This window comes from Oenanthe melanoleuca, chromosome 1 (genome assembly GCF_029582105.1).
Source record: "Oenanthe melanoleuca isolate GR-GAL-2019-014 chromosome 1, OMel1.0, whole genome shotgun sequence".
Classification (NCBI taxonomy): Eukaryota; Metazoa; Chordata; class Aves; order Passeriformes; family Muscicapidae; genus Oenanthe; species Oenanthe melanoleuca.
In genome coordinates this window covers 79,630,892-79,656,500 of record NC_079333.1, presented here as the reverse complement: position 1 = coordinate 79,656,500, position 25,609 = coordinate 79,630,892, and the positions used below count along the sequence as shown (strand labels likewise).

The 25,609-nt window shown below is 39.4% G+C and overlaps 1 protein-coding gene across 2 annotated transcripts in view; it reads right to left on the bottom strand.

Annotated features, from left to right (window-relative positions):
• Positions 1-25,609, bottom strand: part of SLC9A7 (solute carrier family 9 member A7) — a 68,077-nt gene that overhangs the window by 29,146 nt on the left and 13,322 nt on the right. For both annotated transcript variants that reach the window (XM_056505804.1, XM_056505794.1), the window contains exons 2-7: positions 6,787-6,986; positions 5,418-5,495; positions 4,677-4,753; positions 3,943-4,055; positions 2,569-2,674; positions 2,140-2,281 (exon numbers count right to left, since the gene is read on the bottom strand). In XM_056505804.1, the coding sequence (XP_056361779.1) occupies positions 2,140-2,281; positions 2,569-2,674; positions 3,943-4,055; positions 4,677-4,753; positions 5,418-5,495; positions 6,787-6,986 (716 nt within the window). The remainder of the gene's footprint in view (positions 1-2,139; positions 2,282-2,568; positions 2,675-3,942; positions 4,056-4,676; positions 4,754-5,417; positions 5,496-6,786; positions 6,987-25,609) is intronic.

Below are 25,609 nucleotides of genomic sequence, written 5' to 3'. Positions count from 1 at the left end.
AAATATAAAACGCAGCATACCTTTAAACAGCTGTTGTTCTGCACAGACAACACCTCTACAACTTTTGAGTCCTGTTAAATTCCTCCCCATCACTTCCCCCAAACAGATCTATTTTCTAAGATCACACTTCTGAAGCAGCAACATCCACCATAACTAAAATTTGAATCCATTTGCCCTCAGATAATCCCAGTGCCTGGCCCAAGGGACATTCATGGATGCCTAAGGAGACTGGATAGCCACAGTCACTCCATGGGAGAGGAAGAGGTTGAACCTTGTTCCCCTGAAGTTAGGCAACGGGTCTTGTCAGAACCAGTTCCTTATTTCCAGTCTTTTCTGGCAGTTTTGTGAATTGAACTGTTTATTCCCCTTGCTGTTACTGTAAGCAACTATACCAAGATATTTCATTAAATCTGTGCTCATCATTTTGGAGGAAGATCGAGGTGAGAGAAAGGCAAGAAAACAAAAACATTTTATTTTTCCATGTAATTGATCAAATTTAAATGGTAACGGAAACAAAATTATTATTTATTTTCTCTTAAGTCTTTTCTTTGTTAGACATGGCCTTGTATTTCACATCTTTTCTACCAGTCAGATGCTGCAGTTTAGTAAAAATATACAATGTGGTATTATAAGTCCTTGTATATTATCTGCATCATTGGTAACCAAGTATTCTATCTATGCTCAAAGGACAGTGCATGACTGCATGAAACCCCTTACTCAGAGAGGTATAGGTACTTCAGGCTATAGGAATACTCTCTTAATCCATAATTTATGGATTCTAATCAGCTATGAATAGTAAAATGCAAATTTTGTTTGCTTCTACAGCATTACATGACATTAAGAATGTTTCCAAAATAGTCATATAATTATACAACCAAAGAAAAAGAACAAAACAAAACCAAAACAGAACAAAAAAAAAAATAAAATATATATATCCCTCCCCACCACACACACAAAATGCCACCACAGAGGCTTTGTTCTGAGCAGCCTCACATCACTCTCCTGAGCACAACCATTAGAAAAAGCAAGGATTAGCTGCTGCTTCAGAAGCATAATTTTACAAAGTGGATCTGAATGCATTTCAGCCTTAATTAGTAACCAACCAGCAAGCCAAAACCCACAACAGCTGCATTTGAGCAGTGAGAGCTATGGATGGCTGGTAGCCTAAAAGCCAGAGGAAGAATTGTGGTTCTGGGTCACATTGATTGCAGATCAGTGGAACTGAGACCAAACATTAAAGCATCAGCAGCACATCCTCCCTGTTATACTTAAAGGGTTTCCATTATGCAGACACATCAGGAAAATCTGCACAGTGTGTATATGAGATGGAGTTCAGACACTACAGCTTCAGTCTCACAGGTTCATGATCATTGTACAAAACATCACATTTTACCCCTTTCAGGTCAGTGTTCAGAAGTTAGGCACATCAGAGCAGCCTGGGATCTGTACAGATATGGTTATACTAGCCAGTCAGAAAGCAAAGATTTAATTTTGTTCACGAAGAAGCATCATGACTCCTGGTCAGGCTGAAGGTCTGCTGCCTGAGCCTAAAAGAAAACCCACACAAATTGCTTGCTAAGCACCTCAGAGGTCTGACCAAATAGAAACAACAAGCATTAAGAGAACAGAACGGATCATGTAAGGCACATCATGTTATTAAGTTAAACTCTCAGAGATACAATCTTATCCAAGGTGTTTGACATCAGATTTCTGGCAAAAAGTTTAAATGCAGGACTCAAAGAATGCTGTGGGGATCAGAAATAACAGAGATTTTGCTAAAGACAGAATCAAATACCATTTATCATGTCTTTCAAGGCTGATAATAAAAACTATGTTTTGTAATTCCATAAAAAGAAACTAAACACTATTAGGAAGTGCCTGTTTAAGGCCCTCAGTTGTTTTGTTGCAGCAACATCACTAAAACTTCTACCATGGCCTCAATTTTATTGGGAAGGGTTGATTTTTGTGGGTAGCTATAATGTCTTTCTATAAGAAAGAAGTCACATGAATACTGATCACATCTTCACACTCAGAATTAAACAAGCTAGAGTCAATTCTGGTATAATGGGAAACAGAAAAGCCCTGATAATATCCACATGTGCCATCTCAGCTAGAATAACTAAACATGAAAAAGGATATCAGAGCTGTCACAACCCCTGTCACTGCTCCCATCATGAAAGAACCACTGAATATTCCCAGGAAAACACCAACAGACTTGAAAAATGCTGCAGCATCAAAAGCATGGGTATTTTCACCTGTGGGCTGGTAGGCAACTATAGATCTAGAAAGAGAGAAGACAATGACAAGTTACAAGTGGCATCAGAGAAGATTTTTTTCTCTACCAACACTACCTGAGCTACAGGGAGGCAATCCCATGCTGAAGGTTTGTGTGTCATTCTGACCTATGTATCCATTAGGGACCTTGGCAAATGTTTGCAATGCTTATCAACCCAGTTAAAGGCAATCCATTTAAACTTAAAAGAATGTTTCTCAGAAAAAGCATTTATTTTAGACAAATGCCAAAAGCAATTTAGTCATTTCAGGGCAGAAATTCACAGAGTTACTTACGAGGATAACACAATGGCAACAGCATCATTCAACACACTCTCTCCAAACAGAAGGGCATAGAGATCCACATCAGCATGCAGCTCATTAAATATTGCTAGCACGGTAACTACAGAAAGAAGAGAGAAAAACAACACTGGAATGACTGCATCAGCTGTGGAGCAGACTTTCCAGTTTGGCTAAAGCAACAAAATCCAGGAATTGAAGTACGGGATCAAAATAAAAATGGGAAACCGTAGTCATGTTTACCTACTAGTGAGCAATTCCTCCATCAGTTTTAGGGCAGCTTCACTAGGAAGTGGCTCTATTGTCCTCCCATCTGCATAATGTTAATAGGAAGGCCCCCATGATCAAGGGGCTGGGGGCAGACAAAGCCCTTCAGCCAAAGCCCTGATATTATTTTAGAACATGCTCCATGTAAGACAGTAAGCAAAATGTTGTACAACTCTTCCTGCTTTTAAAAGCTGAATGGATTGTTAACACAGGTTTCTTATTTCAGCCATTGTAAAATAGTACAAATAATCCTAAGTGTTCCCCTAAGCATGCACTATGGCTCAGGTGTGATTTTCCAAATAATTCAAAAAGGACAAAAGTGTTAAATATTTATAATAATTCTTTCAAGAAAATTCTGAGATGAAAGACCATGATCTTGAAGATGTTCCCAAATACACACTTCAAAAATCACATGGTGATTTTTTGCATAAATTGTATGCAACCACCAGCTGTTCAGAGCTCAGCTCAGTCACAGGAGCTACTTCCCATTTTCACACTAATCACCACTAAGCACCTCAAATAAACTGCTTTAAATGTCAAGCTTCATACTTCAGCACTCCCCACCCTGGCCCCTGACTTTTGCCAGTCCTACAAACTGAGGTGTCAAGCAGAGACTTCAGTGTGAGCCTGCTTGACTCAGAAGGATGTCCACATTATTTGGGCAAAAGCTGAAATTACTTGGCCAGAAAAGCATTCTTCTGCCTTAACTTGTAAAACATGAAGTTTATTTGAATGAGGAAAAGAAAATCCCTCACCTAAAGAACCTAAAAGCTTTAAATATTGCTCTTAAATTACCCAGCCTCAAGCAATGTAGCTGAAGGAGGAAATCCTGCTATCCAGAAAATGCAGAAATTTAATCTATTTGCAGTCTTAAACTTGATGTACACTTAACAAGAAACCACTTAACAAAAACCATATTTAAGTATTTGAACAGGAGAGTCAGACTTTTTTCCAAATATGCCATGGTATCATGCGTGTACTTCAGAGAAGAGGTTCAGAGATACCACCATGACAAAACTGAAAATAGAGTCCTGTTAATATGCAGCTGAAAATCCTAACAATGGGTTATTTTGGAAGATTATTAAAAAATGTTCATCGAGCTACCTGGATCAGTGGCAGATATTATCGCTCCAAAGAGGAGGCAGTCTGTATAATAGAATTTATCAGATAGCTGACCCACCAACTTCATTAGTTTCACAACACCATACATGAGATTCCTGAAGAGAAAGAAGATAAAACATTGAAAGTCAAACAGGCTGGAGCACTTCAGACAGGCCAAGGGAAAGCAGGAGCAACAGTATTTCAGACAGGCTCAGTGGGACCCTGCCACAGTGCAGCACAAAGCTCTCAAAGTGAACCTTACTCTTTTCCCTACAGAGCAAATCAAGCAATATATGATCCAGAAGACATCATACAAAACCAGTAAACAAAGTCTGAAATCTTCACACAATTAGCACAGTCTACATGTTTCTTCCGTTTTCCACTAAATTTTCCCTGCTCAAAATTCCTCTCAGTATTATTTTTCCCAATACAATACATAGGCCAAAAGCTCTGAGGTAAGGAGAGTCTGTAATAATAGATTATTTCTCTAGTAAAATTCTTTTAGAAACAAGCCAAGGTCACAACAAAATTCAGGATTTCTGTTATTCAGAATATCCATATATAAGACAGTAATATGAGCAGCATAAGAGATTGTAGGCAAGCAAACCAACACGACCAATCTTAAACTAAATGTGTGTGTATATACACAGATAAAATACATACATGCAGGCAGAGAGAGTGTGCTTTAGCAGCTTAAACTTTAGTCTATAGAGGAACAGATACCAGAGTTCACTTACCCAATAATAAAACAAGACACTGCTGTTCCTAAAAAGGCATAAGCCAAAATGGACCCCAAATTCCTGAAAAAGTGTCTCTGCACAGAAAAAAAGAGGTTTATATACTTATTTAGAGAAGTTATATTGCCCATTCAGAACCATGTAGGACACTACTTCACTTGCATCAATACACAGAAACACACCTCTATTTCAGAGAAACATTTCAATTACTGCTATTTAAATTCAATCCAACTTCAATAAATTGAATAAACCAGATCTGTGCCATGCATTAGGTCCTACATGTAGTTTACTGACAGAAAGCTTATTGACAGAAACCAGCAACAATTCATGGTGTCTTCAAGCAAGATCAGAATCTGGGACCTTCTGCCATTAAGGGTCTGGCACATCTCCACAGGGATTCAAGGCTAGGTAGGCTTCTTAGCATAATTTAGTGCATTTTGGACATTTGAGAAGGACCAAAACAATTCATAACAGAACATCTTTTACTTTAAATGAAACTGACATTAATGTCTGGCTAAGTTCAAAGGAAAACAAATCAGCAAAATTAAACAGAGTTTAATGCATTTATACTAAAAAATACATGTATTTTCTCTTAAAACAATATTACCTAACCATCTCTGGAGGAAATGAGATTTTTCTTACTGTAAGTAAATGCCTGAAAGGAGACTACACTCCTGAACAAATCAGTAATCCCACATTTTTAAAAAAGGATCTATTCTCCTAAGAAGTTATTGCACTTACTTTCTTCAGGCTATAACCAGCATGAAAAATAATAGGAGGCAATAGAATGTTGAAAAAAACTTCTGGATCAAATGTTACCTAAAAAATAAAATATGAAATTTTGATTAGAAATAAAGATATACAAATTGTTAGGACTTTTTCCTCATTCATTGTCTGAACACCACTATTTTTGGTTATTGAAATAGATAGGTTGAACCTCTTAAACATTGGCCAGCTCTATTTGTACATAGCAGCAAAAAGCTGCAGCTCTTGTTGGTAAATAGCATCTAGAAAGAATGGGCATTACATTGGTTACTCATGATCTGGTAGCAGTCCCAAACACACTCTCCTATTTTAAATTAAAAATTTCTAGTAGAAATTATGCTGAAGAAAAGCTCTCCTGTTGTGATATCTGATATTGGTACAGCTGCAAATGAAATGTTATTTTAGCTTACTTTTTTGTGCAAGTTAAGCCACTGAATAGGTATTGTAAGCCAATCAACTCAGATAAAAGATTGATGTTCAGAAATTTGGATCATACACCTCTTCTGTGTATTTCAGTAGGCATTCCAGATATCCATGAGGGACTACACTACACTAAAGAACAAAAAAAACAACAGTTAAATGCAAACAGTTAAATGCAAACCTTCATACACGAGACTAACTAGGCTCTCTTCACCCACTGCCTAAGCACAGGTTAAAAGACAAACACTGCAACTGTGCTCCCTCAGAGCAGGACTTATTTCAGCTAATTTGAGATACCTACAGCAGAAAGATATACATAAACAGCTGACCTCTCTTCATAATCTGCAAAAAGAAGTGCTTTTAGATCACAACCCTATGCTTTGAAGCTTTGATACACACAAAAGGTGATTAATTCTTGACATTGAATAAAAAGGCAAATAACACATCTGAATAACTGCTGATAGGTGAATTTCACTTCCAACACCAGACTGCCTCATCTGGTGGTTTATAGTGTGGAAGCAGCAGCTATTTCCTGACAATAAACAGATTTTAAAACCCCAGGGAAAAAAAACAACAAGGAAAAAAAAATCACTCTTCACTAAGAAATTATCACTTTCCTTATATTGCATATGTACAAGGCAGCACAAGGCTTTTTTTTTTTTTTTTTTTTGTGAATTCCACAGATGTTAGAAACATACATTAAGTCTTCAAACCAAGACCTTTAGGAAAGCACTACACACACATAACAGAGCACAGTTTCTCCAGCAGTGATATAATACAGAAGGTGCTTTTGAATTAAACATTAAAGTGCTGTTACTATCAGGAATGCTGACACCTGACACTACCTAAGGCTCAAATGGGATGGAGGGGGGAGGAGGCAGGGATGAAGGAGCAACACTCAGCACGTGGAATGGTGTAGCCTCACCTTTCTCAGCATGTCATTCTGCTCCACGTTGTGGATCTTCCCAGGGCTGATTTCCCCTTTGAGCGTGTACTCGAAGAACTTGCCGCTGACGTTGACCAGCAGGGTGGTGAAGGGCCTGTCCTCCTGGGAGCAGCTGAAGGGTTTGTCATGGCCACTCGTGGAGGGAGTCCCGTACCTCAAGATCACCCCAACTATGAGTCCTGGAAGAGAGGTAAAAGAATCCATGAGGCTGATTTGCTACTGCTGCACTTTTATGAGTTTCAAACATCATCCAAGGGATCATGCATGAGCTTTACAAGCATATGGGCATCATAAACACATTGAAGTGAACTGTTACTGTCAGTTTTCTGCAGAGGAAGAGCACATCAGAACCATCAGTGAATCTGGAGAATTTGGTACCTGACTGAAGTGACAAACAAAAGGCTCCATTGCAGTTTTTGTCTTCCCCACCCCCATTCACACCTCAAAAGTGTAAAGCCCCAGTGACATGAGAGGCTGAACATTAGGACACATCAAGTACATTTCACCAGCCTTGGACAGATTGGAGCAAACACACTGTTGCCAGAAAACCATGACTGCTGGAAACAAGTGACCATATGGAATAGTGATGTTTGCCATATTATTTTATGGCTGAAGCAAGGATGCAGTTTTTTGTCTTACAATTCTAGGCAAGTAAACAGTGCCTGTTGCACAATCTGTGTACTCCACAAACTTAAAAACTAAAAGAGATGACATGCACAAAGAAGTTGCTACATGTCATTTGCAAGCATTTTCCACATTTCCTATAAACAACAAAAAAAATAAGGTGTAAGTGAGTAATCATAAAAGGCCCAGGATTCAGAAATATAGGACAAGTTATTTAGGCAGCAGAGAAAATCCAACCAAAAACCACTATCAATAACAAATGCATCAGACAGAGTGACAAAAATAATTCATAACTTAATGCTGGGGGGCTGGAGAAGCACTGAGTTCTAACTGAGCATCATTACTGTTACAATGTACTAAGAAAAGAACATCTGCAGAGAGAACATATAAGAACAGTCAAAGTGGTTTTGGTCTGGTAAGTAAACAAATTGATCCTCACTTACTAAAGGATCCCCTGTTGCCTTAAGAGAATCTGCAATTTAATCCTTGTTCCAGACAACTGCAAGATGAAGATGGATGTTTGATGTTTGTGTTGACAAATCAGTAGTCAATGTTGGGTTTGCTCCCTGTGACCCCTCCCTCTGCATCCATAGTTTCCCCAGATAGTAAATGAAGCTGACAGGTAATAACCAAAATATAAATGAGGTAAAACAAACAAACAAAAAAATCTACCACACACAAAAAACCCAAATAGACTTGTTATGACATAGTGCAAAGAGTAACCAAACTGCACCCCCAAAAAGCCAACCAAAGGAACACACCTCATTCTCCTAAAGTCCAGAAATAAAACTGTTTCAATGCAAGAAGATACAGCAGGTAGCAGATGTGACACTAGTGGGAGGCTCATCTCCAGCTTTCCTTCTCTAAGAACAGAGCAGCAACATGATCATTCCAAAGCAACTGGAATATTAAGATATATTTTATTTAGAAAGGGGAAGTACATACTCAGAGAGAACACAGGAAGAGATCCCCTGAGCAAGATAAATCTTACTGAAATTTCAAATGCTAAAAATTTAAACAGACAGATTTATAGAAGCATCTCCTAACACCACCAGAGCATTTTACAGCTATATGTGATGGATGAGGCAGAAACACAGTTCTGCACAAAGTGACAGGTTCCAGCCAGTCACCTCCAATCCACTTGCACTGCCAGTTATAGCTACAGGCACCTTCACCAGTCCAGCCAGGAGAGCAGCCTAAGCTTTCTGCTGCTCTCACCTACTCACAGCTAGGAAGAGCTATGCTCACAGAATACATCAGGAAGACTGACTGTGGTAAAAATTGATCTAACCAGCATGAGCCAGAAACCCTGTAGTAAATCAGAATGCAAAAAGAAAACTGTACATATGAGCTTATACATAGCTGCAGCATAAAGACAATTCTATATCACTACTCAGCTGAGAATAGAGAGGGGGACACTGGTAGCTTCTTAGGGTCAGAGACTGTCCTTACTGAATGCATTGCAAAAGCAGATGGGAAATCCCATTACTATTGCATTAGGAAGAAAAACCTGAGAGCAGGAGGTGATTGCCCTATATAACTGGATATAATCCACTTGTACATTTTCCTCCATAATAAAATATACCAGTTATATGACAACTATATTCATAACTAGTGCTTAGCATTTGAAGTTAAGCATTCTATCCCATATCCTCACTCTCCTATGGCCCAGAAGCACAGCTACACGTAATTTTCATACACCTCCTATTGATAAAACAGCAAAATGGATGAGTTTTTTTGCACTGAGCACCATGCAGTTTAGGAACACGTGGTCTCTGCTGTCAGGGTGCTGTCTTGCAGCAGGATGCACCTGGACCAGATTGTCAGAAGCAGTCAAGTGGGTGAAGCTACCGACAGCTCAGTCATTAGAGGAAATATGTATGAAAACAAAAGAGGCCCAAGGAAGACACACAAATTCCACAGCCAATTTCATTAGCAAAAAAACAGACATTCGTTAGTTGAAAAGATGAATTAGAAGAATGGAAAGCTCCCTGACTTTACAAAGGTACAGGCATACTGTTTTATATATATATATAAAATCATATAGTCCCAAACCAACAGGTTTTGAACATTAAAGTGAAACATTAAAGCATTTGACAGAAGTCATTGGTGCTTTCCCTAAAAACATCTGAAGTCTTTACAGAAAACTACATGGAAGAATTTAGAATTTTTCATTGTCCAATGGACGTTAGGTCTTTTACATGCTATAAAGTTACTGTACTTGTTACATGATTTCCATGTCCCATCTTACTCGATAAAATGACATTAACTAAGCTCAGACAGCTCAGTCAACCTGCCAAGATCACAAGAAACTAAAACCCCAAATGCTTTTCAGGCAGAAGAAACTGTCTGATTTATAGCCTCAGGAAGAATGCCCTTCTAAGCTGTCTGCCATCAGGTGTTATACAGAAGACCAGGGCATCCTCTGTAATGCTCTCTGAACATTTGATTTCAACCATTTCTGAAACGTCAGAGCTGCAGTTGGAGAACAAAAGTAGAATAGAAAGAGATATCTGGAATTTCTCAATGGACAAGCCTAGACTAAGAGTTACTTTTAGGCTGTTAACATAAGCATAAATTCAGTATAGATCTGTTGTTTATTTGGAAGCAAGAAATGGTTGCTGAAATCTAGGGACAGATACAGAAGAATCAGTACATTAACTCTGTGTTACTCCTACCCAAGGTGTTACTGCTGAAGAGTTTATGGAGAACCTGGAACAAAAGCAAATATTTTTCTGACTGCTTAAGAGCAGTCTGCCTCTTCAAAAAGAGAACCTCTAGGCCGAATAAATCCAGTGCTGCCTTTTATTGCAGGAATGCCACAAAAGAGAGAGAAAAAGCTATAAATGGATGCAAAATTTGAGATGGGCTTTACTTTCAAAGTTTTGGGTTACGGTAGATATTGCAAGGGAAGTTGACATCATTATTCAAAGACTCTTATGAAGGATTATCTCAAAAACTAATACTTAATAACCTGAATGCATCACTTTCATTCTAATTTTTAACTGAGAGAACACTTATGCTGGCAGCTTGCCTGTACAATGCTGATCATGCAGGTTTTATACAAAGAACATCTTACTAGAAATGAAGCATTAAAACCTGGGAATATTTTGTCCTTTCTGATAATGAAAAATATTAGATTTCAGGCATAGTCATAGAATCATTTAGGTTGGAAAATACCTAAGATCACTGAGTTCAGCTGTTAACCTGGCACTGCCAAGTCGACCACTAAACCATGTTCCAAAGTGCCACACCTACACATCTTTTAAACACCTCCAGGGATGGTTACTCATCCCTCTTCCTGGGTAATTCCAATCCTTGATCACCCTTTCAGTGAAAAAAATAATCCTAATATCCAATCTAAACCTCCTTTGATGCAACCGGATTGGTCAACACCAATCTAACAATACACTATTTAAAATGTCATCTTTACTTCAGGTTTTGTTTGAGTACAGAAGTCACTGAAGCGAGAGCAGGAATTCAGAAAGACACAGATAACCACGAGCACCTTTGTCTGGTTCCTGTGTGATTCCCAGCCCAGCTCTGTGCTGAAGAACCCCTGAGGTTTCAGGGAGTGCCAGCTGGCAGCTGACTGCAGGAACCAGAGGCATTCACGCTTCACATCACACGGTTTGATCAGTGAATTCAACTTGCTCTGTGAGTCAGTGGAGTGGATCAATCTGTGAGCTCAAACCTGTTAAGATACAGTTTCTTTCACATATTTCTGGTAAAGAGCCAGGTGCTGAAAACTGAGGGTCCTTCCCTTCCAAAGGAGGGAGACTTGGTAGAGATTTTACTGCTGTTTGCAGCCACACTCTGCGGAGACAGAAGAGAGGGACAGAATCTTCTGGAAAGTGCACAGTAATTAAGACTAAAGGCAGCAGATTTGTTGAAATGCAGGTGAAAAAAACTAGGCAAGGCTTGTTTTTAAAAACAATTAAGTGGCTGAGCACCAGAACAGGCTGTCACAAAGGCTGCATAATCTCCTTGCTTGCATATAGCCAAAACTCACTTGAGTATGGCCATGAGCAATCCAAGCTGTGGGGACCTGCTGTGAGCAAAGGGCTGGACAAGACAACCTCCCAAGGTCCCTCCTATAAACATTTGGACCCCTCAGACAGATATATCATACTGCAAAAATTTCTTTAAAATCATCTTAATTGCTTTCTGGATCAAATCTTGGAGTTTTCTGTTGCTTTTGAGTTGGGTTTTTATTTTGTTTAAATGACAGACTGCACTCCTAACTTAGTAAGTCAGAGCAAAAAAAATAGCAATGAGTGTCATCATAAAAGCCAAAAAGATCCAGCAGATCAGGAAGGGGCTGCTTTTACTGCCTCAGTCCACCCTGACTTGCCTTGGGCCTCAACTGACCCTATCAAGAGCAGGCAAAAGGGGTGACCAGGAGACATTCAGCTAATTCCACATAAGGACAGGAAAGCAGGTGCTGTGGTACATCACATAAAGCACTTGTTACTAGTACTTCTCTCTCTCTTTTTTTTTTTTCTTTTTTTTTTTAATGTAATAGTAGTGTATTTTAGAAGTGACACTGCAGCAAGCCACTGATGGGTTTGTGAAGCTGGGCAACACTGTCAGTGGTGAGAGTCAGTATTGGTTTGGCAGACTTTGTCATCCCTTAGTGCAGCCCAGACAAAGGCAGAAGAGCACACTTTATGTACCTGGACACCAGCTTCTTCGGTGATAGAGTAAAATACTGTTTGCTTTTGAAAATACACACAAAGAATGGCAGGGGGGGGGGGGGTGGTGGGCAGAGAGAAAGGATTTCTTATATTTAAAAATCTAGATTTTTCTTCCTTACCTCCAAACTGAACTTTCTACCAGCTTGAGGGCAAGGAAACAAAGCTGAAAAAAACTTGGCATGAAGGATGAAAGAAAGCCCTGTATGTATTTTCAAGGTGGAAGACTAACAATAATACACAGTGTTTATCACATAGATCATTTTTCTTCTGGATGTTTGTGTGCATCAAGATACCACACTTGGAAAGTTTTGCTTTGAATAGCCTAAACACCAACAGATAAACTATTTTTCCTATTACAGTGTCTGCCTTTGAACCTCATAGTCCACACTTCGAAATTTCACAGTGACTTTTGAGGAAGTTTAAATACTTTTACAACGTAATTCAAGCATTTTTCCAATCCAGAATAGAGCCAAAAACACTGCATATTAAGGGAAAAAAAACCAAAAAAACCAGGTCACATGATATATACTATCTCCAGAAGCACTAGCAACTCACTCTCTATACCATTTGCTTGCTATTCACTGTACTACTCTGTATAGGAGGGCAGAGGAACACCACTACACAACCCCTTGAAGAAGGGTTAAGCAAGTGTCTGTAGACCCCCAGGTGTCTGATAACATCTGTATTTCCCCTATACTTCGTGCTAGTGATGCCACACTTCGAGCCCCGTGTCCAATTCTGGGCACCTCACTTCCAGAAGTGCATTGAGGTGCTGGAGGAAGCCCAGAGAAGGGCAATGGAGCTGGTGAAGGGTCTGGAGCACAGGTCCTGTGAGGAGCAGCTGAGGGAGCTGGGGATGTTAAACTGGAGAAAAGGAGGCTCAGGGGTGACCTTGTCTCTCTCAGAACCACCTGGAAGGAGGCTGCAGCCAGGCAGGGTCAGCCTCTTCTGCCAGGCAAACAGCTACAGGACAAGAGGCCTCAAGCTCAGGGAAGGGTGAAGCTGGACATGAGGAGGAATTTCTTCACAGCAAGGCTGATTAGACATTGGAACAGACTGCCCAGGGAGGTGGTGGAGTCACCATTCCTGGAGGTGTTTAAGAAACAATTGTATGTGCCACCCAGTGCCATGGTCTACTGGCATTCAGTCCCAAATTGGATTTGATCTCAGAGGTCTTTTCCAACCTAATTGTGATTCTGTGATTCTGTCTTGCACTCAGCATGGCTAATCTATTAACTGCTCTCTCAATGGTGCAGCAATGTTGCCTGTGTGGCATTCACCAGCTTGTCACATCGCTGCAGAGGATGCAGGCTTTGAAAAATGGGAAGCAGTTTATGTTCAGCAGTGTAAGCACATGATAAATCCTCACTACATTTCAGTTAAAAAAAAAAAAAAAAATTAAAACCAGCATTTTTCAACAGGAAAGGAAGGCAGAGAATGTCAATTCTTGAAGTTTGGAAGAAATTTTGAGGATATCCAAACCCTAAAACACTGAATAACAAATTCAAGGGCATGCTTTGTCATTGCCTTAAGGCTATTTTAGATAAGGAAGCTAAAAGACAGTAAACAAGCGGGTAGTTCTTCTTCCTTGTAGGCAGACATAGCAGTATGCTATCAAGGGCATCTTTGTAATAAGCATTCACTTTCTAAAATAAGCCAAACTAAGCATAGTTTTGCATTTAAATAAACAGATTAAGCAAAAAAAAGTTACCAGCACACTGTGCAGAACCAAATGTCACATTAACTTGCTGGCTTTGTGCTGTCAGACACATGTGCACTGTGCACTCATGCCTTCTTGCAAGCCTTTGGTTCCAAAAAAACTCACAGGAGTGTAGTGATCTAGTTCTTTTTCATGTTGTGTCATGTTGTGTGATTTACATACTTACATGTACAGCAAAATGGGAAAAAAAAATTATGAACTACAGGGGAAGGCAGATATGCTTTATTCTGTAATGCATATTTTTACTGATGGTGGGGTTAAAAAACAGGTTCAAGGTAGAAGAAGAGTGATTTAAAAATACAACTGTCAAGAGATTTAAGCAGAAGATTGCTTTGGAGTTTTGCAAGTTAGTTTCCGAAGAAATTTAAGTTTCACATGTGGCTTTACATTTGCACAGGAGATCTATAAACCTAGAAAAATTCATCTGTTCCAAATAATTCACAGTATGAGTGGACCCTATTAGCAAGAGAGCAACCACAGAAAGATGACAATAAATACATGCCAAAACGATAGCCAGTAAGAAAAATTGTTCTTTTTATTCTTCCTTGCAATCAAAAATCCAGAAAAGACAAAAAAAAAAAAAAAGTTTAGAGGCATTTAAAAAAAAACCCTAAAGCCACAAAACACACACACACCCCCCAACCCAACAGCATCTGTCAAACAGCCTGAACTGGCATGCAGCCCTGGGAGAAGCTGCTGTCCTGTGGTAATCACATGTGGCCTCTGGTCCAAGCACAGGACTATGAGTCAAGGCTCCTGAGCCAGCCCCAGCCTTAGTAGTGACTCAGTGAAAGACCTTGGACAAGCCATAGGAGACAATTTAAAGAGACAATCTCGATAAAATACCACAGTTATTAAGGGCACAGGTATTTGTCAGAGATTACAGAGTCTGCAACTAATCTCAACTCAGGTGTTCTCAGGTTTAGTTAGTGTATAATTACTGTTACATGCAACAGATTTCACAAAGCATTTGCTGTTAAATACTTCATAAATAACATTTTAAAAGCTCCTTTATACTTCTCAAAATGCAAGTTTCCCTCCTTATTTATAAAACTCAAGTAGTGAAAGCCATACATGTACTAACACCACATTTGTTCCTAGAGGTGTAAGCAGCAATGGGCCATTACAAAGACACCAACCTCTGCCCCACCGGGGCTCCCTTTCCTTCCTTTACACAGGAAAGACTCCCTAACAGTCCCAGTCCCCTGCACAGCAGCAGAGCTGAAGCATTTTTTTCAACACAGGCTACTAAGCCAGATGAGTAAAACCCCAAACATCGAGATTTTTTTCCCCCAGGCACATCAGTGACCATGCTGGCAGGCACCAAGGAGAACAGCAGGAGTAGCAGCAGTTTTTATGCTGTATAACAGAAAGCTGTCTATTTAATCCTTGTGTTCTGTTACTGCTTTTTATCCCATTTGCATGCTAAAACACTCAGCATATCTCAGACAGGAGGCCACAAGTTCCTCGGAATCTGAAAAATAATAATGTCAGGTCTTTTGTTACAAAAAGATTTACAGTAATAGCACCTGGCTCAGGCACTAGCAAGAAATGAGCTTTCCAGTTAAAAAAAGAAGAAGAAAAAAAAAAAAAAGCCCAGAAAATAATTATCCCCCCCTAAATCTTCAGCAGAAAGAGTTATTAATCTGTCATTGCAAGGAGTCAGGCTTCAATCTGTAACCCAATTGAAACTCATTAAGCAGCAACAATCTCTTTGCTGACACTGTCATTTAATTTTGAAGATTTGACTTAAGGAGAGGGGGAAGGGGCAGGATATATTCATTTTGATACACTTTTGGGTTCAAAGATCCCACTATAGCTACAAAGAGTGTAGCTGGGTATTTTTTTCTTACTGGGAACCTTTTGACATCCCCGCTTCAGGTCTTCGCTTATTTGTAGAAAGTAATAGATTTGTGTGGAGGCCTTCATCCTAAAAACCATTTCTGGGAACCTTCTGATTAGGATAGGGGCCAAAACAAAGTCTTAAGAGGTAAAGGACAAGAAGAAATTTGAGCAAGGTGAATGAAATAAAACCTGTACCAGGAAAGTTCTCCTTGAGACAGCTGAAAACATTCCAGTACTTCCCTCTTCCCAAAGATCTGTTTGCACCAAGCCCTTTCTAGTTACTAACAACATAAGTTTCTACATGCAGGAAAGACAAAGGTTTTAAGTTGACTGAACTTTCAAGAAAATAACTTTTTGCTGAGGCAACCCACATGTTCTGTAGCTATGGACAGAAAACCAACCAGCACTTGTAGATAAAATGGTTTGTGGCTTACAGAGAAATTCACTGACCCAAGAGACAGAAATAGCAGCAAGATGACAGCTCTGGCTTTCCATGACCATTATGTCTGACCATAGAAGCCTTGTTATTACAGCATCCAAACACATACAGTCCCACAGAAGATCTATCCCATCTCATGGGAACAACCTGGCCCTTACAGACATGTCCCAAAGCAGAGCCAAGAAGCCACATGTTTCCCATTTCTCCTTTCTGGGTGACTGCTCTGAGCATAGGCACTGCATTGACCATGGCCTTCTCACAACCACACCACAACTGGCAATCCCACTGCACAGATGTTCTAACATCCATCCCACTATGTGTGCTCTGAACCAAAAAAAAAAAAAAAAAAAAAAAAAAAAAAGAAAAAAAAAATTAAAAAAAGAAAAAAGGCCAGCAAATGCTCTTCTAGGACCTTATGGACAGATGTACAGAGAAGCAAAGGAATCTACTATTACTTGTTTTCATATCTAGTTTGAAACTTAAGCAGTTATTTTAGTACTAACTACAGAAACTTCTGCCACAGCCTGCAGGGCATGAGCAGTGTAAGGACACCTCTGCCTTCCTGACTGATTCCCAGGAGTTGGAGAAGAAGAAAGAATGTTACAGCATTTTGAGCTGTAACAAAAAAAAAGCCAGCCAAAAGCTCAGCTTGCTTACAAGCAGCACATTGTCCAGAGGTTCCCCAGCTGCAATTCCCAACCTCCTACACAGCCTGTTACCACTCTCCTTCCTTCCTTCTAAACTGACACAAGCTTTACCTTTTTCCAGCTGAGCTCACCCTGCAGTTCCTAGTCACTAACTTCTTGCTCTGCTTCCACTACACACTGATGCCTCCTCGCCTGCTCCCAAGAGAACTCAGATGCTGCTGCTGCCTGACATTTCTGCCATCCCTTACATCTTTTTTTAGCACCACTGGTGCCAACAAGGGGCCCAAGCAATCACATCCATTTCATCTCTTCTCTGCATGCAACCTCAGCTCTAAACCCAGCATGTCTCAATGGCACAGAAGTGAATGGGAACCTTGGATTTGATATTTCCTAGCAAAAGATATCAGCTAAGGGCTAATAAAATCAGATTTACTAGAGATGAAGAGCAGCCAATCACTGCTACATGGAATAATCTGACCCACTGACACCCAGGCCAGCTACTGATGCCACAAGGATTTGGTGCAAGACCCTTCAGCAGGACAGAAAAAGGTAAGGAGTAAAACTCCCTTCCAAAGGCTGATCCCACCTACATGAGCAGAACCATTGTGCACCCCAAGAGCTTCCTCTTAAACAACCCATTTTAAGTGTATAAACCTCACTTTTTTATTTATGCTGTCTTTTGGCCATTCATTTCTCTCTCCTGGAAATTCTCTTGAACAAACACAGCCTCAAGAACAAACATAAGAAATTCTCAGGTTAAGACAGCAGGTTTTCCCAGACAGTTGCAACACAACAGCTCTCGGCCCTACACTAAAATTTTTGGTTTGGACATGTGCAAAACCATCACTATAAAGCAATTCTTGCATCCCAAGGTAGATGAGTACCCTGTCAGGAAGATATCAACCCAGAAGAAGAATCTTCATTTCACTTCTTTCATACCACAGGACTTTCAGGGCTGTTTCAGATAAGCATCACCAGAATACCCTCCAAAATCCCTTATTTTTTTTCTTGTGACATGATTTATATTAATTCAAAAATACCCATTTTCATCAATAAAACTATGTCTAACCAGTTCAATTGAAAAATTGCTTAAGTCAACTTGCTCTTTAGATAATTAACGACGCATGATACTTATAAAAATATTTTAAAAATTTATACATTTGCCACCAGAAGTATGAACAACTCCCCCTTGACATAAAATTAGAGGGCAGGATGGACCTACATCCATGCTCACAACAGACAGAGAGTAGCAGGCCATGAAACCAAGCACTGCTGCTCACCATGCACATCCTTTACCCTTTTTTTTTGCATACACGAGTTTAAGTAACCTGCCACATCACTGCTCAGATGTAACCTTCACAGCCTTCTCTTTTCACTTTTCCATTTAGATTTTTCAAGTAAAATACAGTATCAGCTAATTCTGGCTTCTATTCAATTTCACTTCTCCAAAGACTAAGAAAATTTCATGACAGAATAATACAAGTTCCAGTGACAGCAACAAGAAATGTATTATAATGCATTTTGTCCAGCTTACAACATCCATTCCAAACCACAGAAAAAGCATCTCATTTAATAGCAATGTGCTTGCTAGGGCCCTGGCATCAGATAAGTAGTTGAAACTAACAGAAGAAAAAAAAAAAAAAAAAAAAAAACAACCCACAGAACAATGGTATGTATAGATAAAAGGTTACTCTGCCCTGCCCTAAGTGCTGAGAAAATCTATATCCATCAACACTGCTTATGGAGAGAGCTACCTCTGAGAATATGCAACTGGATTTTTGTTTTTAAAAAGCACCTGCTAGTACTGCTGCTTTTGAACAACATGGTTAAGAGATAGACGACTAATTAGATACTTGGAGAGACCCCTCTTGAAATTTTAAAAAGTATTTATTCCAAGATTTTCTGCCATGTGAATCTGCAGGTTAAATGGCAGTGTATGTGCACTTATTAATATCCTCCCGACTCAAAAGCTTGGCCACTAGCTAACACAAAGACCTCAGATTTACTTCAGTGGTGGTAAAGTAGCTAGGGCAGCTCATTTCAACTCCTATTTCGCCTCCACCAAGCTTTGGTTTGGTACCAGCACTCTGTCTTGACATTTAGGGAAGCCACTAGGAGTGGTGAATGGCACCTGCCCAGAGCCAGCAGGAAACACAGCTGTCATCTCTTCCTCTTCCAAGCAGCCAAGCATTCAAACAAAGAGAAACCAGCCTAGGGTTTCCCACTTCTCCCATTGCTGCCCAAGTCAGAAGATAAATAACTTTTCCTTTCAACCCACTGCTTGAGGCTTCCAAGTTCAACAGAGAATTTTCAGCACAACATGATACTTTTTACACCTCACAAGATACATTTTAATATGTCTCAAAGTATTAGTTATATACACCTCATAGGCAGACACTGAATGTCTTTTGTTCAATTCATGTTAAAAAAGCCACAGATGTGCTGTAAATGAAGTTCATTTTTTTTCAGACACAAAGTCCCTGGTGCACTTGAAGAGAATTCTGATTTAACGATTAGTCTTTTAAAAGCCATTAGCAGTTTGCAGCAGCTCCCACACATTTATCTTTCAAGCTGTTGTAATAATGGGTGGGGAGAAAAGTCTACAGCTGCAAACCAAACAAATTGAAGTGTTGAAGAGTTAGAATCGACTTAAGTCTGACACACAAATCTGAAAGTTCAAGCTCAGATTCAAAACTTAAAGACCCATTAGGACAAAGTATTTGCAACTTGCAACTGTCATAACTACAGAGAAAATTACCAAAATTTACTCAAGCCTCCAAGAAAAAAGAAAAACAAAAGGAAAAATTACTTTTTTTAACCTAAGATGTCAGCTGAATGTTATTTGCTAAAACTACTTTTGAGACCTAAAAAAAGCCACTGTGGGTTTAAAGACTGAAATGCTTTGGAAGAGTTTTAGCAAACTTCCAAACCACATAGAGCTTTTCAATTTCAGCTAAGCAGCTTCTTACAAAAAAATACAAAAGTAATTCAAAATGTTATCATCTATGGCATGGATTGCCTTGGTGAAATACACCAATGTAATGAAAAGTACCCTTAATTTGTGCATTACTTTCTACTGGCTAAGAGTTTGCAGAATGAAGGAAGTCAGGGTCCTCTCAGACTGTCCAAAAACCAGGAAAGGCAGTAGTTTCAAAAACAGCCACCAACTTGAGCTAGCAAATTTGGAGCACACAATGAAAAGGATGAACACTTTCCACTATGACAAGTAAGTCCAGCTGGTGGGAACCAGCAGATGATTAGCAATCCTAAAAATTTACTCCTGTATATAGAAAGACAAAACCAGTTCAAATCAGAGGTTTGGAGTGAAAGAGCCCTTATGTTCATAGATGCTGCTGAAACAAGTTTATTCAGATTATATTTATCTAAGATCCTCCACGGCTTTTTATTGGAGACAAATAAAAATTTGTCTTTATGGAGCAGGCTCAGCTGCTTTTTCTTGGCACATCAGCAGACTTTTATCTGCTGCTTTCACTGTTACCATTTCACTGACAGATATGGGTTGCCCCTCTCACTCATCTCCTCTGTTCCCTGTGGAAAATCTAGGTCCCAGTGAACCTTCAGCAACAGGTGGACAACCAAAATCTGAAGGCTGCAGCACTACCTGGACACTGCTAATACTCCTCCTTCTAAAAGGGCAACTTGAGCCTTGCCACTGTCCCCACTGCCCAGGAGTAAACCCAAGGTCCTGATGTGCTACACAAAGTATTCATTCTGCAAACCCCTTAAAAGTTTAATACAACAGGAGCATGGAGCCATGAAAGTGATGAGTGCTCTACCCATCACACAGGGTACCTCTAAAGAGTCAGGTAAGAATTCTGACAAAAGTAAAAGGTGCTTTTTAAAACTGCTTTCACTCTGGGGTTGCAGAGTGTGAGGCTTATTAAATACTAAGGCCAGACAAATTGCAGAGATGTCAACAAGACTCAAGACTTTGCAATCCAATACTGACAGGCTGAGCAGTTAGTGTGGTATCCTCATCTAATATTGATGATACTGATTAATACTGTAGATTTTGCAAAAGGTGTGATCACATAAAAAGAAATTTGATTTTTTTTTTCAGACAAGGAGTAGAAAATATTTCTGTCAGAGCAACATTTCACAGTTCCAGTTTGAGGTAATGTCTCATAAAAGCAATACATGTTCTATCAAATGAAATTAATATAATTATATCTTGCTAGACTTGAGACCTATCCTCATTGATGCCTGTGCTTTTAAATAAATTTACTGTGAAAGATTTACTAGAGACCTACACAAATTATTTTTAAAGGAGATTTTAAAAAATGAAAGTCAAGACTCCTTAAATTAAAAAAAAAAAAAAAAAAAAAATAGAAGTGACAATAGTAAGAACAGCTATTTTAGCTGTTAAAATAATTGCTTACTACACTAGGAAGAAAAAATCCAATTAAAGTTATGAATATTTCCAAAGATGCTTCCATCACAATTCTGCCATTAGTTATGAGAGATAAGACACAGTTCTGTATATATGCACTTACTTTGATCAAAACTACAGCACTGACTGATAGGACACCAGAAAACTCATGGGGCAGGAAGAGCACTGTGGCACAGCTCAGAGAATAAAGGGTGATGGGTGATGACAAACTGTCTGGGTGACAACAAAGCAAAGACAAAAGCATTTCTCAAGGAGCAAAGTGCAAAGAAGCTATAACCAAAACTGCACAGAGCTTCATCCCCTGGCTTTTCTTTCCCATCCATCACTGCTATCACTACTTCATCCTAACTCCAATACCATGTTTCTGTGCAGAACACCATTTTCTAAAGCAAGCTGAAGTGCTCCACTCTGCACCAGCAATACAATAAACTTAATTTCAGTTTGCTTTAGAAAATTGCTCTCCACTCCCAGAAATCAGCAGGCATAACATGAAAACACTGTGCTGGGTTAGACAGCTCAGACATAAAACTCAGCCTCATTCTAACACATGCCTTGGATTTAATCTAAGATTAGCCTTGCTACACCTCACAGAAGGTTGCTGTGCACTAGGATCATGTCCAGTTTATTGAAATTTGTCAAGGATATCAGCAACGTGGGTCTCTTCCAAGAGTGACAAAGCCTTAAAGCAAAGCCATGCTGTCTGCAGAGTTAGATTCCAGGCTTGAGCCTGTAAGAGCTACCAGGTGATGCCAACAACTACCAGTCCCTTTTCACCAGGGGGCACAACTTGGCATTCTTGAACAAATAAGCATTTAAGGATTTGGTTGAGAAGAGAAGTGGGCTTTCCAAGTGTCATTGGTACATGACAACATATGTGGGAGCATAAAAAAAGAAAATCCCAATTGCAGGCACCAGAAAGGAACAGCTGAAAGCTGTAGTGAATGCTTTAGATCTTGTTTCTTGCCACAGCTCCTCTCCTGCAAGATGAAGTCATAGCAATGATGTGTAAACACATCTCAGGGTTTGATGATCATGTGAACCTCAGGAGCAGTCATCCCATTCCCAAGAATAGAAGGAAGGAATAAAACTTTACAGAAACTTGTTTCATGATAACAGCCTGATATACCAGACTCAAGCTCTCTGCTAGAAGTTAACAAACACCACCATGAGTAAAGTAGGCCTTCCAAGTCAACTGCTCCAAGTGATTTGTAATTTTGGACATGCTGTCTCCAACAGTATCTAGGAGCTGTTCCTCTCTGTTGCTGGAAACACAACATCCTTAAGCCTAAGATAAAGGGCAAGCTGGATTAGTACAGCTGAAGCCCAGGTGAGGCACAGTGGCACAAACACAGTGATGCATTTTCTTAGAATGGACAGAAGCAGTGCACAGGTTGATCTGGTGCACTTCCAGAGGATGAGTATGACAGTCATTATTTTTGCAGTCTCCAGAGCCAGTGAAATATCCTAGGAGTCCACATGAACATGGGGTACAGTAATATTGGACATTGTTATTCAATTTCCTATGCCAGAAGTAGCATGGAAGCTGTTTCATACAAACACACTACACAGTCTGGTTCCTTCAGTGTGACCTGTCAAAATCATCAAGCAGGAACATGAAAAGGTTTTATCTGTGACATGGCTATAGTAATACAAATCCAGCCTGACAGATAAGAGCTGGGCAACTGATGTCTACAGAAGTGCAAATATTCAATTAACAACATCTCTGAGCAATAATCACAGATGTCCTGATGTCAGGAAATGCAGTCACAGCAACTCCTGTCAAACCAGGGAACACAAGTGCATTAGCAGAGAGCTGCAAAAAAGCACACCACTGTGTGCTCAAGTCTAGCACTAATAAAGATGCTAAAAATGGCAAGTGCATAGAAAATAATTTCACTGAAAAGCTGAAGGAAACAGTGTTCAAAATATGCACCTAGGTGGCTACCATGTCTTCGTCAAGGGAAAATCTGCTCTGCATTGCTTGCTTCCCTTCTCTCCCTCTCTCTGAAATAGCTGCTATTTTCAAGCTCCTAATTTGCTATTCAAAGGCCTTCATGCAACAGTTGTCACTAATAAACTACCAGGAGCAAAATACTGTTCAGAGAAGATTGTCTTCAAAAACCACCACTAACATTCACCACCTCAGTAGCTGCATCAAAGTCTGGCTGTATTTACTTGCTGACTCAACAAGAAGAGATTCCATAGTGAAATCTCAAAGGCAAGAAAACCTGCTTCAGACCAGAATATTAATGTTGTGTGCAATAAATGACACTGAAGTACTGTATTTTTATTACATGTATTTGGTTTGTGCTGTTGCTATACCAGCTACTGCCAATGAAATCAGAAGCCCCAGGCAGTCAAGACATGTCTGTACCAGATGCACTACTCACACATACTCTCCAAAATACTTACCAAATAATTTCCCTGTAATTCTCTATTTTAAATTATATTGTACTAGTTGCACAAATCCTACATTTTATCTATTTAAAGTGTTGGTTGTAGTTGAACCAGATTGTTAACGTGGGATATTCCTAAATTGCTCCAGTAATGGAGCACTGGGAAATGCTGCATGCAACCTGGAAGTACAGCAACTGCCCAGTGGTCATTTATTCCTGATTGACATCTTATGCAGAAGAGACTGTTATCACTGAGGACAGAACTGTTAAAGTGCTTTATCCAAACATCATGGAAAAAAATCTGCATTTACCAACACTTACCCCATCAAGGGCAAATTGGAATCTGGAGGCACAAAACTCTTGGTCACAGTACTATTTATATTTGAGAAACACAGGGAATGTTTCAGACTCCAGAGTCAACTCTGATCTCCATCCAGCACAGCAGAGTGTTCCTTGTTCAGTGCTCCTGGCATAACACAGTGCAGCATCCCACTCAGAATTGCAAGTACCCTTTTGATAAAGCTTGTCTGATAAGATAAGCACAGCTAGCAATGAAAAGCAGAATTAAAATCTAAAATTACAAGCTCTCACTGAGAAATAAACAAATCAATCACACTTAGGAAGAGAGACAGCATGAGCTGTACTACTGTGTTTTGGACTATACATCCCTCTCTGAGTATTCTACTGTGCTTTCAATAAAAATAGTATGTTACCCAATGCTAACTTTTTTTTCAGTCCAAATACCCCACAATATACTGACAACTGAATAAATGCCCAGGACAATCTGCCCATTCATGACCACTGGAGTTCATCATTCCTACTTACTCTTCATCCTTTGCAGATGCAGTAATCCTTATGAATGCAGGCTTTCTTCAGATTGTAAAGAATGGCAAGAGGGCCATAATGAAAATCAAACCAAAGAAAATCCAAGCTTTCAGAGCATGCACTGAAGATTTGCTGATCTGTACAATGGTCAGCTAGAAAACATACATATTACAAACAAAATAGGAAAAGGGTGGAAATTGAGTAAAAATGGTTTATGAAGCATTGCATCATTTAAACGCATTTCAAAAAACACATGTGCTTGTGTATGAAAAAAGTTTTCACAGTACTTCCCTCTCAAACACATAGAAGAGCTATCTTTCCCCATTCCTGTTTATTTAGGGACCAGTAACATGCTGAAAGAAGGAATAACAAAAATAAAGAGATATTACAGATATGGTGAAACATTGTGCAGGTATTGTGGAGCTTTCTGCTGCTTCTGTACAAAAGTATGTTCACATCAGGTCCTGACAATGATGTGTTCTGAGGCTGCAGCAATTAAAATAGTTCCTGAGAAAAGAAAAATTATTGCTGCAATGCCTATTCATGCCAAGGACTTAGAGACTTATTGCTTCAGTGAGCCTTTCCTCAGTAGCAGGAAAACCAGCTTCACAGTGCTTTTGCTAGAGCCCAAAACAAATAAAAAAAATTTCTCTCAAATTCTGAATATAAATAACACAATCACAAATAAAACCCAGTAAAAAGATTTTCTTTTGCTTTTAACAAGCTCTATCAATTTAAGCAAGAGGAAATGTTATGAAATATGAGCAGGTTAAGCAACAATAAATGGGAGATCAAATTGGATAACTGCTCCTTACAGTGAAGTGCTACCTAGCTGTTAGACTCAGATATAGAGAACCAGTTTAGGGATTGGAGTAATTATCCTGAGAAAGCAAATAGACTCTTCAGCATACCATATTCTTCTGGAATAAATAGCTATAATGTTTCAAAAGGAAATATTGGGGATATTTGGGGATGAGCACAGCATTATCATTGTTACCATAATACTTCAGGCTATGAGATCCAGATGGATGCAGGATAAAGTGTCATATTTGTTATAATAGCAAAGCACTGACAAAAGGTGTGCCCAATTGCTCATGCTAAATGCTGACAGACTGAACTGCCAGATCATTGGGAAAACAGTGCCAGGCTGCCAAGTTGTAGGCCACAAACATAACAATTAAAAAAAAAAAAAAAAAAA